General features: G+C 36.1%; 1 protein-coding gene across 2 annotated transcripts in view; it reads left to right on the top strand.

Moving 5' to 3' along the window:
* LOC149783196 (two pore potassium channel protein sup-9-like) overlaps positions 1 to 15,117 on the top strand; it is a 39,303-nt gene extending 24,186 nt beyond the window's left edge. Inside the window, exons 2-3 of one of the 2 annotated variants that reach the window (XM_089933083.1) lie at positions 6,447 to 6,796; positions 14,082 to 15,117. In XM_089933083.1, coding sequence (XP_089789209.1) covers positions 6,508 to 6,796; positions 14,082 to 14,662 — 870 coding nt within the window. In that variant the 5' untranslated portion in view covers positions 6,447 to 6,507 and the 3' untranslated portion in view covers positions 14,663 to 15,117. Of the gene's footprint in view, positions 1 to 5,346; positions 5,502 to 6,446; positions 6,797 to 14,081 lie in introns of those variants that run through there. The other variant, XR_016414002.1, reaches the window with a different exon arrangement.
* The last annotated feature ends 652 nt before the right edge of the window (positions 15,118 to 15,769 follow it).

Raw genomic sequence — 15,769 nt, 5'->3', positions numbered from 1 at the left:
TTTTGTAAATTTTATGCCCGGGAATTTTTTTATTAATGTGCACGATGACCTTTATGGCTGGCTAGTTGATTTATTCCTGGTCGTCCTTCAGTAAGTAACTGTTATACACACGGAGAATCAATCTAAGTTACTCCTATAGCACTATATGTTTGAGTGAAAAAAATATATGTTCGGTTCTGCGCCTAGATTCAATGTAGATTGAAAAAATATGAACTCAATGAAAATACGGATATAAATATGTAAGCAGGATAAAATAACATTTCCTTTTTTACTTCTTTCTTTTAAGTTTGTTTATCACTTTTATTATGCATATGTTTACCCTTAAATGTTTTGGATTTTTATTTAAAGCGTCTCCACACCATATATATATATGATTGATTTTTAAAATTTGTTTTGTAACATAATGTTGTGGGAAGTTTTCTTTGCGAAATCTCACTATCTTTTCGTCATATTTATATATTTTTCTTTCATTTTAATGGCTATGATAATAGTAGTAGTGTTTAACTTTTTCTTGCGTCGGCGGCATGTCTAACAAAAAAAAAAAATCTTAATTTCGGTTTTGCATCACGTGCGCCTTCTGGGTAATCAATTTACTGTAGCCAAGAGTTGAAATAATTTAACAAGTTTGATCGTAATTCACTATACCGAACGTTTAACTCCAGATCTCGTTGTTGGAACTTTAATTAGAATAATTATTAGAGCCTTATCCACAAAGAAACTATGTTGGTATGCATGCTTAAAGTAGGGATAATTTAGTCATATCATGTGCGTGTGGCGCAACTATACCATGTATATTCCTATTTACACGTAAAGGTACAACTATCAGGCAACTGACAAGTGATAATGATGTGCCCCAGTTTATTTCTAACTGCGGATATTTTGTTAAAAGTTACTCTCCACACCTTCTTCCCAATCCCGTACACAATACTGCGCACGGCACTTAAAACACTGGACCCGTCTCAGGACAGTTCCTTTACTCTTGGTATTGACATCTGTGATAAGGTTATGACTATGGTATAAAAGCCGCGAACCCAGGTAAAATCTCATCCAGGTATCTACAGGTGTTAAAAAGTGACAGTCTCAATAAGAAAACATATCACTGAAATACATAATTGCTGGTTGTGACCTTGACCTTGTGATGATAGGTACGACTGTGGATTCGGGGGTCAAAATATACAAGCGGCTGACGGTTTTAAAGAGATTCACTGGTTCAAAGGGTACACCAGTTCATGCATATATCTCACTGAATTAAAATTTCCCTTATTGTGACGCTTAAGGCAGAGGTTGTGGCTCTATTATGTAACACACTGTCCAGTCTGGATATATAACTGGCTAAAGATTAATTAAAATATCTTTACTGGATCAAACTCAATATTATTCTACTTTTGTGTTTGATAGTTACATAATCCTTAGTAGTCGCCTTGACTGGCCATGTCATCCGCATGGATCAAAACAGAATCCCAAAGCAGCTGTTCCTTGGAGAGCTAGCACAGGGCAACCGAAACCAAGACCGCCATCGCAAGAGGTACAAAGACAATCTTGACGCACAACGAATGGGTAAAACTTCAACCCCACCAGCTTGAGCTCGCTGCCTCAGACAGGAGTCACTGGCGGGCCCTGACCAGAAAAGCCAGTTCCACCGTCGAGGTTGACCTCCGCCAGCGTCTTACTGCTGCTCGTTAGAGATGTCACAGAGCTGTGTCCCAGCCACCCCCAACCTTGTCCCACGCTCCACCTGCATCCGCCCGTGTGCATCGAAATTTGGACTCCGGAGCCACACGAGCGACCACCGTCGATGAGATTGCACAACTTGTCTTCCTCGGCTCGAGAGACTACCAAGAGAAAGTGTGTGTGTGTGTGTGTGTGTGTGTGTCTGTGTGTGTGTGTGTGTGTGTGTGCAAGACCGTAGAGAACGATGGCGGGCCCTGTGGTAAGAAACACCCGGGCCTCTCCTAGTTTTTGTAGTTTTTGTTCAAACAAACTTTTCTTTTATAAAATTAAAAAGTGTTGTTCGGCCTGGGACCCCTTACGGGCCCGGATCCCGGTGATACATCACCGGTTGTACCTACCCCATATTGTCAGCCCAGTGTGTGTGTGTGTGTGTGTGTAATAGATGTCTGACCCATTAATGGTATTGTTGTGTAGAAAGGATATAGTTACACTAAAGCGTTTGATTTATATACTTTCAATAGCATCCTAAATACTAATGGTGAAAAAAATGGGATGAAGTTGTCTATATGCAAATTGATGTGATTGTTTAGTGAATCAGAAATGGGGTCGAGATAAGTAAGTGTTTGCGATTTCTTATGTCGTTTCATCCGTTCATGATAAAACATAAAGTGTATTATTCACAATTGCGAAAGAGTGCAGTATTAGGAAAAACTTTATTTGAGTTTTCTTAAATGAACTCACATCTACAAAAGCAATTAGTGAAATGACAAACGGAAGAGTAAACGTTGACATAATGGATGTTTCTTCCAGCCCCCGCCCCCCACCCCCCACCCCCGCCGTATTCCTCCTGGTTGGTGGAAAGAGAAAAATATTAGAGTTTATATTTGTACTAACTCACAGCATTTTATTTCTTATACACGTGTTTGGAAGCGTGAGTCTAGAGCGGTTGACATTCACACCGTTTCCCCTGCACCTGTTCATTTTCCTTTTGTCTTACAAATACATTTTTTAATTTGTATCGTTTATGGTCCAGCCATCGGTCTGATGTTTGCATTGGAGTTTTAACTTTTAAGGCAGTCTAAAGTCTTGACGTGCAGGATTTTTCAGGTATAATTTAAAAACATTACGGACAAATCTCGGGATTTGTGGAAGTTGAACTTTGTTCAGTCCTTAGCAAGTATATGTTGGACATAAGAAGAAAACGCTGCAAGTAACAAGAAGAGAAACAAAAGACTGATCAACTTCGATGTCTCGCCATTGGTACCCAGCACGCTTTTTACAACAGATTGCATCAAATCAAACTGCATAGCTTGACTACTCCTACCGGATGGTAAATCAAGACACGTGTGAGTGTGAATTAGATGTTTTAACGTATCTTTAACGATTTTAGTCATATCTCTACGATGTCTGCAATGTGGCAGTCTATAGTAATATCTAGTACTGGGGCATAATGCTACATACATGTAGCATCATGTCCCACCCATTTACATTATCCTGACACCGGACCGACCAGTCCTGACACTGGCTAGTACCATTTTTATACGTATTTGGTTCTAACCCGCGACATTCCGCATCTGAGGCGGACGCTCGTAGCTATAAGCCTTTAAGCCAAATGAACGGTGCAAATCAAGAGACATACAATAAAATCGCTAAGATCAATCTGGTGTTTTCAGATTTGATTGCATGCAAAATAAAGATTTTGGCAAATCTGTAAAACATGTTACATACTTGAACTTTTCGTATATTGGAATTTTTACTTCCACCCGCACCACACCAACCCCTCCTTTCCCACATCTTGCAGTATATGTGGAGATTGGATAATTGGCGGATAATAAAGACGGTATCAATATCTCTGTAGCAAAACACTTGCGGGGAAGGGGATACAAAATTATATATTGTTTTAATAGACGAAGCTCAAAAAGATCTCACACCGCACGTATCAAATAATAAGTCAATAACCTTGCAAGGTTTGTCTATTCTTGTCATTTTTGCAATGTTTCATAATATATAGCTTTCTGTTAGGTTTTGGTATAGATAAGAGGTCTCGAAAGGCAGGATAAGCAATTATCCAATTTAGGAATCTGCACGTTCATGTTCCGTTTTCCGAATGTTTCTGAGCACAACACTTCACTGAACACCCCTTTGTGTAATTTTTTGATCACATCACACCTGTAAGCGCACTAATGTGTAACCTTTTAAAGCACAATACTTATGTGAACATATTTTTGTGAAACATTTAGAGCACAATATTAATGTGAGCACACGTTTATATAATGTTTATGTCGGCACAAAATCACTAGTCTGTGAAGTCAAACATTACACTTTTGACGTAATCTCTCCCTTTTCACTTAAATTGGTTTCGAAAGGGTTTTATTCCATATTTAGTTGATTTATTAAGTTTTCCAAAACTAGAGAATATGACGTTTGCCTGATTACGTCATTTAACCTAAGGACAGAGGGGAAATTTGCATATAAATTTCAGACGATCGGTAAATATTTACCGATCAAGTTATATTCATCACCGACATAAGGCACCGAAATATGAAAGTTTTATGATATGTCCTCATATAATTAAATATATAATTTTCTTCAACCCTTTTTCTTTCTCATTGGTTTACACTATTTATGTCTTGGCCACAGTAACATCGTCCTCCTATCCGTCCCTCACACAGTCCCTTGACTGTAAAATCTAGTTCTTAATATGATCCGAAACTTTCAGTTAACCATTCGTGGTGCGATATATGTATCTATTTATATTTGAGATGCGCACATTCCTCTCAGATGTTATCGATCGATATGAAAAATAGGTTGCAGTTATTGTGACAAAATCGGAATTTTCCTGACACATCTGGAGGGATATAACTGCAAGATCGGTTGCTAGAGATGCTGTTCTGTGGACAACACTACATGTATATAAAACAATTTCGTAAGATGAGAAATACAAAGGAGGAGTTTGTCCTATAGCTTCACTAACGTAAGTAGGAGACAATCTATATGATGAACGTAGATTACATATATATATATATATATATATATATATATATATATATATATATATATATATATATATATATATATATATATACATGTGTGTGTGTGTGTGATTTTAAACAACGTACAACGTATATGTAGATCTGCATGGAATCGGGCATCGTCAAAATTGCATAAACTATCACACATTTTTTTAAAGTTCTCGAGCATGAAACATATTGGTGTTACATATCCCGAAAGAGAGTTTAAACTGTTAGCGAAATCGATTCCTTAATGCAGTCGATGTCATGCATTTCTAAAGATCGAAAGATAATCCTGTGATCACATCAGAATTGGAATTAAAATGTGGAAGAATTACAGTTCTACGGTGCTTTTACGTCTTCATCAGTTCAACTTTGACTTGGCGAAATACCGGTAATTAATTAATCTTGGGGTGGGGTGGGAAGCATTATAAACATTTATGAGATAGTTTTATTATGTATTTCAGCAAATAAGCTAATGAGCATTTTTGGATATATTTAATTAGTTACCCGATTCCTCGTGATTTAAATAACAATTTATCGACTAATCAGAGAAAAAAATATACCAAACTATGTGCGTCATCAACGGAGATAATAAAACACCTGCGTTACACTACATGTACAAAGCAGGTTTCATTACCAGTGGCGCAGTGCTAAGGAAAGAAGTAAGAGAACGCAATAAAGAAGTGAGGGAACGCATGTTACTCAGATGAGGGGATTTGGGTGACAATGCTGAGTTCAAAAATCAGTAAGGGAACGCGCAAGTAAGTAAGGGAACACCATTCCCACAGCACTACACCCCTGCTCATCACTACACACGTGAGTATCGTATTCCACTGTATAATAAAATGCATACGTTCAATGGAAAAATAATTTAAACGATACAGGCAACCTCTTGTAACTAAGTTAGTCATTACTAACAACGTATAATACGAACTTATCATAATTTTTATAATTTTACTTATTTGAAACAGCCTATTGTTATTTCGGGAAACGAACTCGACCTTAAAGGCATCAAATTGCTTCATTTTATATTCATTTTGTTTGCTACCGTTGACTATTTTTGTAAAGATTTTCCAAGACAACAGAATGGTTACCTCGCTCCTTCAGAAATGCTATTAAGTACTTTTTGATTCACTTGACATGCATTAAGAAAATACACTAAAATTATGTATTTGTTTTATTTTTCACGCTGTTATTATTAGATTATAATTATTTGCCAGGTATATTTCTAAATACCAATATATTTGTTACAGTATCCATTCGTATTGATCACACACACACACACACACGTGCGCATTGAGCATTGCGATCATGATCCGCTCACTTATGGGGACAACTCTTTTGCCCACATATACCGCCCATGATAATTTTGACGCTGGGAAAGGTCTTGCATTTCTTGACAAGCGCATTAACCTCAAACTATTTCCCTTGATATTTAGGGATTTTAGCCTTCTGGGCTTTTATCTTCGGCACGTGTCTTTAGGAGGAAAACTGAACTTGGCAACACATGACCTGAATTGTACTGACATGCAATTGAACCAAATACATATATACACACAAGCATAAATATGGTATATCATTATTCCATCTTAATTTGAAAAAATTATGGAGGCAAAGTAAAATTACTCGTTTCTAAAGCTTCAAAGTAGGTTGATCACACACACACACACACACACACACACACACACACACATATATATATATATATATATATATATATATATATATATATATATATATATATATATATATATATTTCAGATGGAACTGATGCAATACACCATCTATCCTTGACCTTGAGTGTGGAATTTAGATAGAAATAATGGAAATTAAAAAACAGAATGTTCGGACATTGTCCTTGATTGTGTGCACGTTTACGTACTTGTTAGCTGGTGCAGTCATGTTTGACGCACTGGAGTCAACTTTTGAGAGAGAACGACACATCGCCTTACGGAAGGAAGAAAAAGAAATCCGCACCACTTATAATATACCCGATGACGATTACGCGATTCTAAAACGTAACGTCATGAAAACAATACCGTACTACTCAGGGGTACAGTGGAAATTCGCCGGATCCTTGTACTTCTCACTGACGTTGGTAACTGCAATTGGTGAGTCACAACGTTTATTAGATTCAACCCCATTAGTTAATTTTCTAGACTCATTACTCCGGTGATAGGGATATATATATATATATATATATATATATATATATATATATATATATATATATATATATATATATATATATATATATTTCTTCTCCCACTGTTTAATTTTACCACTCTTCCAAAAAAAGGTATAATAAAGGGTAATACGTGTCTAGACATTAACTTTTCATGATTCGACCAAGTCTGGAAAAAGGAGACAAATATTGTTCATTGCGTGGCAGTAGTATGTGCATCAGTTACTTTAATCAAATATCTGTTTATTAGTGTAACTGACCAAATCATAATATGCCTGTCTATTTAGTACTCTAAATGACCACACAATGACCATACAAAGTGTCCATTAATATTATATGTTATAAATTCAGTCAGAGACACTTTGGATTATATTACTGTGATAGATAAAAGACAACACATGGCCACACACAAGTCCATTGGCACATTAGCCCAATTAAGAATACAGGCACAACATCACATTCAATATTAGAACTATTTTGGAACATCACTGATTTTCAATTGGAACTGTATACATTTTTACTTGCGATAGAACTTATAGGAATCTTTCTGGTTTAATTCACAATACTGTAAGTTCTTTTTAAATTTAACGATGCATTCCGGGGAATACATTATTTGTTTATGTTTACAAAACTTGATGGTTTTTGCTCTTTTCTGTCATTTAGTTTAATACAGAGAGTCGTAACAGAAAATTGGGGGCTTGTCCTGGATACAACTTTCTCCAAAATACTTAAGATTTTTTTTTTTTGAAATTTAAATTCACTTTGACTCGGAATTTTCTAAGTCCCAGGTATGTTAATTGCAAATATTTCAGAAATCTAAAGTGAAACAAGCCAGCTTTCACAATGTCATCCAAAATGGAGAACTTTATTTAAAATCCTACCGAGGATGGGTTAGAGTCCTTGAAAAGGGGAGAATGGCTCCTACTTACCACACAATATAATCTTTAAGCGGCGAAGACTTCTTTAACGTAGCAAACAAGTAAAAACTATTTTGGTCCAATATTTGGTGGAAAAGAACTTTGGGGATAAAAGTGCTTTGAGTCGGCTTAGTAAGTCTATATCTATTTCTGAAATGAGAGTAATGAAAGGAATTGAAATTAAACCATAAGATAGAAAGTAAGAGAAAGATGAGAGGCATAACTGGAAAGAAGAGAGACATATACAGCTGCAGAAAGTAAAAAGACAAACGCATATGCAGAAAGAAGAAAGACAAACAAAGCGGCATATATATATATATATATATATATATATATATATATATATATATAGAGAGAGAGAGAGAGAGAGAGAGAGAGAGAGAGAGAGAGAGACACACACAAATTAAAAAAGAGAATGAAATGCAATTTTTACCAGAAAAATTAGAAATGGAAAGTATCCCCCTCCCTTTAGATACAAGGTCAGAGTTTGATGTCACCATAGGTATTAGGTAAGTACCCTCTTTTCGAGAAAACGAGGTAGATAAATATTTTCTTCATTTGAAAAACAATTCTAAAACTTTCAAATGGTCAAGACAGCATCTGTCTATGTTAATACAAAGTGGATAGGCAAAGCTCGTGAAGTCTACATTTCATTGTCAGTACAAGAAAGAGCTGATTATGATGTGATTAAGGAAGTATCTTGAAGGGTTGTGAGTTGTTTACTATGGCATTTGGATAAAGGTTTAGGAATTGTAAACATAAGTCGGACGATGAATCTACTAGAGCAACATAAAAATTATTTGATAGGTGGTACTCAGCAAAGAAGTTTGATCAAAACTACGATAACCTCGGACAATTCATATTAATTGAATCCTTCAAGAACTGATTTAGCAGTGACATTAAATTCTACTCTGATGAGCAAAATGTCGAAACTTTAAAAAAATGCTGCTCCTGCATCTGACGCTTATTCCGTGACTCACCAAGTCTCTTTTGTCAATTAATCTTCTTCTCCCCAGTTGTTTGTTTTTTTTTTAATGAAAAAGATCATTTCAGTCTTATACGAGCACTTCCAAAATCGCAATCTGGTACACAATTTAGGAATCAAGTTTCTGATAAGACTGATCAGAAATCTATATCTCTTCCTACGTGCACCTATTTGAAGAAGAAAGGGTAAATTATTTCTCATTGTTACAGATTTAAAACTAAGCAGCTAAATCAGGACAGATCTATTCCGAATTCTCTTATTTCTAAAGATCGGTCATATATTGAAAGAAATACAATGGTTGGGTCAAACAAATCGGAGTCTGATTTTGTTATGAAGAATTATGTACCATTCATGTTGAAAGGTTCTGAGTCACTTATTGGTGATTATGTCAAGTCTATCCCTATTATAATTCTAAGGGACACATGAGCTTCTCAGAGTTTTTATCAGGTACTTTACCTTTTTCTGAGAGGTCTTCCGTTTAAATGGAATGATCTTCTTCAGGGAATATTCATCTCCCTGTGTAAATTTGTCATCAGACCAATGACAGCCGGAACAATGACATCTCGATCCATTTATAATGAGGCAATGGAGATAAGGTTGTGGTTAATCCACTTGCAACTGACAAGCCTTGTTTGGATCAGAAAGTCGGTCCTATCGAAAAAGAAATCACTGATTTGCTGTCAGCTTGTGCAGTTACTAGAGTTATGGCAAAAAGATCTCTTAAGAATGATGTTGATCAGAAGGGTATTCCTGTAGCTGATACATGTATTGGCCAGCCTTTTGATGAGGTCACTTTTGCTTCTCATATGGATTAATCAAAGGGTTTTGATCACAGTGATTCTCGTTTGACTACACATTCTTTTTATTCTAATCATGGTGACAAACAGCAATCTCTCATTCTCGAACAGGAACAAGATCATGAGAGTTCCTAGTTTTTAGAGGGCTATTAGCAAAACTGAAGCCATGCAAGTGACTGTTTGTTATTTTGTTAAAAATGGAGTTCTTAAAGAAAATGGAGACCACCTTCGGTACCCCCTGGTAACGAATGGTAAGTGAGCTATCACATTATTATTCCTAAATATTATCGATAGGAAAGTCTTAGTCTAGACCATTAAATACATTTGATTGGTCATTTAGGGGCAGTAATACTGATCATAAAAGTTTTAATCATTTTTATTGGCCAAAAATTAAAAGTTATATTTGTAAATACTGTAGATCTTGTCACACTTGTGAAATGGTAAGAAAAACCATTAAGGCTCATCTGAAACCTATTCCTGCATTTGCTGAACCGTTTAGCAGAATAATTGAAGACTGTTTCTGTTCCTTACCTAACACCAAACATGTAACCAATATTTGCTGACTATAATGTGTGCGTCCAAAAGATTTCCAGAAGCAATTCTTTTGAGGAATATTAAAACTAAAACTATAGTAAAAGCTCTGATAACGTTTTTTTTTTAAAACACAATTTGGCCTTCCCACGTCTGTCCAAAACCAGTTGTATCTATGCATGACACACTTCTGCGTAAGTTAATAAAGGCGAAGAACATAATTTAGCCATGAACTATGCAATCTATATTGTTTCATGAAAATGTATATATGCGCGCACACATGCACATTTCTCTATAAAACATAACAAATCAGTTATATTGTTGTATTGCTTGATTGACGAAGAACCCTTAAGATGCACACTTTATGTAGAATCAGTCACTATTTATAAGTAACACAAGCCTCTAAAGATGGTCTAAGCGTTTGAGCTGTTGTGCGAGAGACATATTCATCCCGACAAATTCCATCGGCTGTAACTTTCGTGGCATGAAGAGAAAAGAATTAGGAGTTGGAGTCCGAGCAGCATGTTAAGCAATGTGAATAAATCGTGGGAGATAGGTATCAATAACACAGTTTTTTTTTGACGTGATTCATATTTATTTCTTCGAAGCGACGGTTTAATAAATGAACGATATGAAGAGCAGATAAATGGACCAATAGTTGTTTCTTTGTTTTACGAGCAGATTCATGATTAGAAAGTGTATGGTAACGGATAGCATGCAAACATTTTGGAAGTATCTACTGAATGGTTGTAAGAATGGCTTTAAATTGTCGCTTTTATTCGTCAGCCATAACTTCTAATCATTTTCTGTTTTATTGTTACATGCAAACATTACAAACTAGAAAGACAATCCATACTCGTTGCTTTCGTAAAATTCAAAGAGCGTCATATTTTCTGTACTGGCTACAATGCATGTATTTCCAAAAGTGTACTTAAGGTCCTACCAAATGGATGACTTGTAAACTTTACCAGTTAACTTTCTCTAACAATGAAGATCTGCTTGTTTCATTATGCAACTTTTAAGTAGAAGAAATAAACATAACCCCTGAATCTAGTCCTCCTGCAGTCCGTCGTATTAGCCTTCCATTGTTGTTGTAAGAGATAGTTGGTCCAGCTGTGATGAATATGCATTAGTATCGACGTACAGAGTCCTGGTGTAGGAGTACCCCGAAGACTGCCATTTTACTCCCAGGTGCTCTTCACACCGCACGGATTCGTCACCGTTTCAACATGAAACACTCGTTTAAATTGATACTGAAACTCAGATTTAGTCCATGCTACTGGCACGTTCATTAGATTTGTAGTCCATGCTACCGGCGGGTTAACGTTATAGTATCTGGTTTGTACTATAAAATACAATTAAAGATATTTCATCCATTGCTTCCTACTGTCCGTAAAGGGATTAATTCGATAGTAGTTTCATTATTATTCAGTTTTAATGTGCTACATTGTTTAATATAATAGGTATTTCTATGGACATAATGAGGAACTGGTAAAGTTTATGCAAGGGAAAACTAATTTTCGCGATGACAAGACATCATTAGTACAAGCGATTTAACTAAAATGATTATCAAGACTAAATTTCCCATGCTGTTAGAATTCCATGTCCCGTGCGTTTACTGTGTTGGCTATATAGCGTTGGATTAAAACGACACGTACCGGTAGTAAATCTGAGCATTTCAAAGCTTGTGTCAGTATATTAGGACGTACAAATCTGGATTCTATCATTTCAATTATAACAATGGTAGTGAAGTGTCTTTCTTTGAGTCAACATCACAACCTGTGGACAAGACGAATTTAACAGGAGGCCTCCATTTTGAAGATTAACACTTTTGGTAAAAATAGCCCTATACGAACAAGTGGAATTTAATAGTATTCCTCCATTTCGAAATGGCACTTATGGGACAAAATGGTACTCAGAGAACAGAGGAATTTAACATTACTCTTCCATTTTGAAAGATCGCACAAAATGGATTTATAAATAGCCCTGTAAGGACACGGTAAATTTAAAACTGCAACCCCATTTTAATAATGGCGCTATGTGGTTAAAAAAATTACAATTTGTCCATGGCAATAATATTAAATGGGAATATGAGGACAAGTAGATTGACATTATGGTTGCAGTTATGAAATGAGACCCTTTGTTGACAATTGAAAATTAACATTAGTCCATATGTTAACATTATGGACTCTGTGCAGACAAGGAGAATTTAACATTATTCTGCTGGATTAACGTGAACTCGTTTCTCCTAACACTCTTAACAACTTATCAGCTCTCACATCTGCTGACCAACACCAACACCTACATACCAGTAGGCGCCTATACTGACCAACACCCACAAGACAATACGCTGTTTTACTGACCATCACTCGGTTCTACTGACAAGCATTCGCGCATGCTGACCATTACTTACACCTAGGGTCGGTAGGTATTTGTGCAAGTTAGTAAGACGGTGTGTTTGTCATTTCGGATGTGTATTAGTCAATCATGTCAAATGGTGTCTTCTCTCGATCGGTCAGTCGAGTCGCAGATGATTGCCATGTTCAAACTAACACCAAAAATGTGAAAACTTTAAAGTACATGAAACCCTCAACTTACGCAAAAGTTTAACCTTGCTTGACCGTGTAGCAATGTTTTACGGTCTTGCCACCATGTATTATGTTTATAAATCACTTCAGTAAGAAAATGACATATGCTGTAACAACTTTAAAGTAAACGCAAACCTTAGATTCACGCTACTCATTATCAAAAGCGCATGAAAATAGAAGATCCCATCAAATGTATGGTGATAAGATGCAGAAGTATATAGTGCAGAATCAAACTGATAATATATATTTTGCAACACACCTTCAGCCAGACAGTTCCACCTGTTAAACCTACAGACATGTATCACCCTTCCCGTCAGCACCAGAGTGTCATACTGATGTTAAACCTATAGACTCTTATTAAATTTCCACTGACGCTGGAAGGTCATTCTAATGTTAATTATATGGAATAATGTGAAGTTCTCCTTGTCCACATAAAGGCGTATACTGTTAAACTAGTGTTAAATACATCTTGTCGCATAGATGTTCAACGCGTTAACTTATGAACTAATGATAAACTCCCGTGGTCATCAAAGAGCTCCATAATGGTGATTAATAGACTAATGCCCACATAGTGTAATTGTCCAAAATGGAGGTTTAATGTTAAATTACTCTTATCCGTATAGAGCCATTTTTGATCCCCAACTTGTGACGCTCAAGTGCCATACTTTTGATAACAGTTTGTGTATCTGTGAAGAAGAACTGCTGATAAAAAGGACTATGCAAGTAAATATCCCAGAAAGTTGTTCTAGGAAGATGGATGCCCCACCACGGTGTCTGAAGTGACCTAAACGCAAACCTAACCTAGGTGTCGCGGACAAACGGATGCACATGTGGACGGGTGAACCGTGAATATTTTGTTCTCCTACCACGGTTGGTGAACGGTTAGAAAACGCACTACAACTACATTCAGGTCAAGACACGTCGATGCGTTATGTTAGAACAATCCATGCCAAAACCTTGAAAGATTAGCTTATCTAATGTCAATTTTATTTATTTTTAAAAGGATTAGCTAGCAAATGTTAACTTAGCTAATTGTGTGCTGTTGCTCGTGACACTATCCAAAGGCATATCTTGTTTGTAGCTTGTTTGAACCTTGATCTGCGTTAGATCTTTAGGCTTGTAGAAACATCGAGTTTTAAAATTCATGTGACTTTAAACATGAATCAGATTTACGCTTATAGAGTTGTGTGCGAGTACGGTGAGCTGTTTATAGTGACTATTGTGGCTCTTGCTGACTTCGGACCGAGCAAAATGACTATTATTTTATATCCCTCTGGAAAGAATTTGAATAGTTTTAATCACCAGACGATCCGTAAATATGAGGTTTCGATAGTGTTTATGCATTCTCGGTGGCGTAAACAAAGCTTTAAATATATTTTGCTTTTCATTTCAGGTTATGGTCACAGCACTCCACAGACGGTGGGCGGCAAGATTTTGTGCATGTTCTACGCTTTGGCTGGCATACCGCTGTGCATCATCATGTTCCAAAGTGTTGGTGAGCGACTCAATGTTTTCGTTACCTACCTGCTCAAACAAATCAAGAAATGCTTCAAGATGAAGAACGCCGATGTGTCCGAAACAAACATTATCCTGGGTACAATGAAACTTTCAACAATTGTTCTCACAAGCGGCGCTCTTCTGTTCTGGCATTATGAGGGATGGAATCTTGTGGATGCATTCTACTACTGTTTCATCACCCTTACAACGATAGGGTTTGGGGATTTTGTGGCTCTCCAGAAAGGAGATTCACTTCAAACAAATCCTCAATATGTGGCCATGAGCATGATCTTCATCTTATTTGGGTTAACAGTGATATCTGCGGCTATGAATTTACTAGTTCTTCGGTTTTTAACGATGAACACTGAAGATGAACGAAGGGACGAGCTGGAAGCTACTTCGGCTGCGCAGAATGCCGTTCGTTTGAACGGTGACGTTATCACATATAATGGAAACGTTGTCATAGACGCACAATAACGACCAGAGTTCAACGAAATCATTTCATTTGTTCTTATTCATGTTACAAATGGCGATCACATAGAGAAAATTTTTATGACAGAAACAGCACAAAGAAGATTTCTAACTTTTACTCTGAGAAGCGTCTGCAAAGAAGAGAAGGATTCTTTCCTACCCAAGAATCACAATAAAAAAACTTTTTTTATGAAGTCCTTGTGCGTTTTTAATTAGGTTCAGTTAATTTGTTCGATTGTATAATTATCAGGTCATTAATTTTAAGTGATTCATTGAAATCTAACCTTGGATAACATTCACATAAGTATTGGTTTGTATAAATTGAATCGAGCTTGAATGTATGATTAAGCATATAAGTAAATTCTATACATGAATATACTTGCTGGGACAAAACCAAACATTCAACTAGGAACAAAATAATTTTTTTTCAGAACCTGGTATATCAGTTGCTATAGAGTGGATGTAATCGTGTAAAGACGACGTAATACAATCAATATATTTGCACTTGTATATTTCCGTTATTACGCAGCAGAGACCTCACACAAACATTCCAGAAGAGTGGTGGGATATTTGTGTTGATAGTGAAAGGAATTGCATCTCTGTGTTTGAAGAAAAAAAAAATCGTTTTTGCCTCCATTACATACCATTGATATAATTATAGGGGACGAAATATGCAAAAGCTATATCCGCAGTTGTCAGAAAACAATGGCACTACAAGTGCTTATAATATCCACCATAATATTCCTTTTTTGCGCGTGCTTCATCATGGAAAAGGAACGCTGAAAGACGAGCAGGTATTCATAACTTTTATCAAAGAGTATGTTCTCGTCTAGGGACATAATCGCCTTTAAACATCTTTAATATTTGTATATTTATTTCAAGGACAATATCAGATTCATTAATGGTCTTGCCGATTAAATAATAGTCCTTCAGATTAATTAATAGTCCTTCAGATTAATTGTACTTCAGATTAATTAGTAGTCATTCTGATTAATTAATAGTCCTTCAGATTAATTAATAGTCATTCAGAGTAATTAATTTCACTTTAGATTCATTAATAGTCCTTCTAATTAATTAATAGTCATTCAGTTTAATTAATAGACATTCAGATTA

This window comes from Sinohyriopsis cumingii, chromosome 14, assembly GCF_028554795.1.
Source record: "Sinohyriopsis cumingii isolate HCF-2022 chromosome 14, ASM2855479v2, whole genome shotgun sequence".
Lineage (NCBI taxonomy): Eukaryota > Metazoa > Mollusca > Bivalvia > Unionida > Unionidae > Sinohyriopsis > Sinohyriopsis cumingii.
This window is presented reverse-complemented; position numbering and strand designations above follow the sequence as displayed.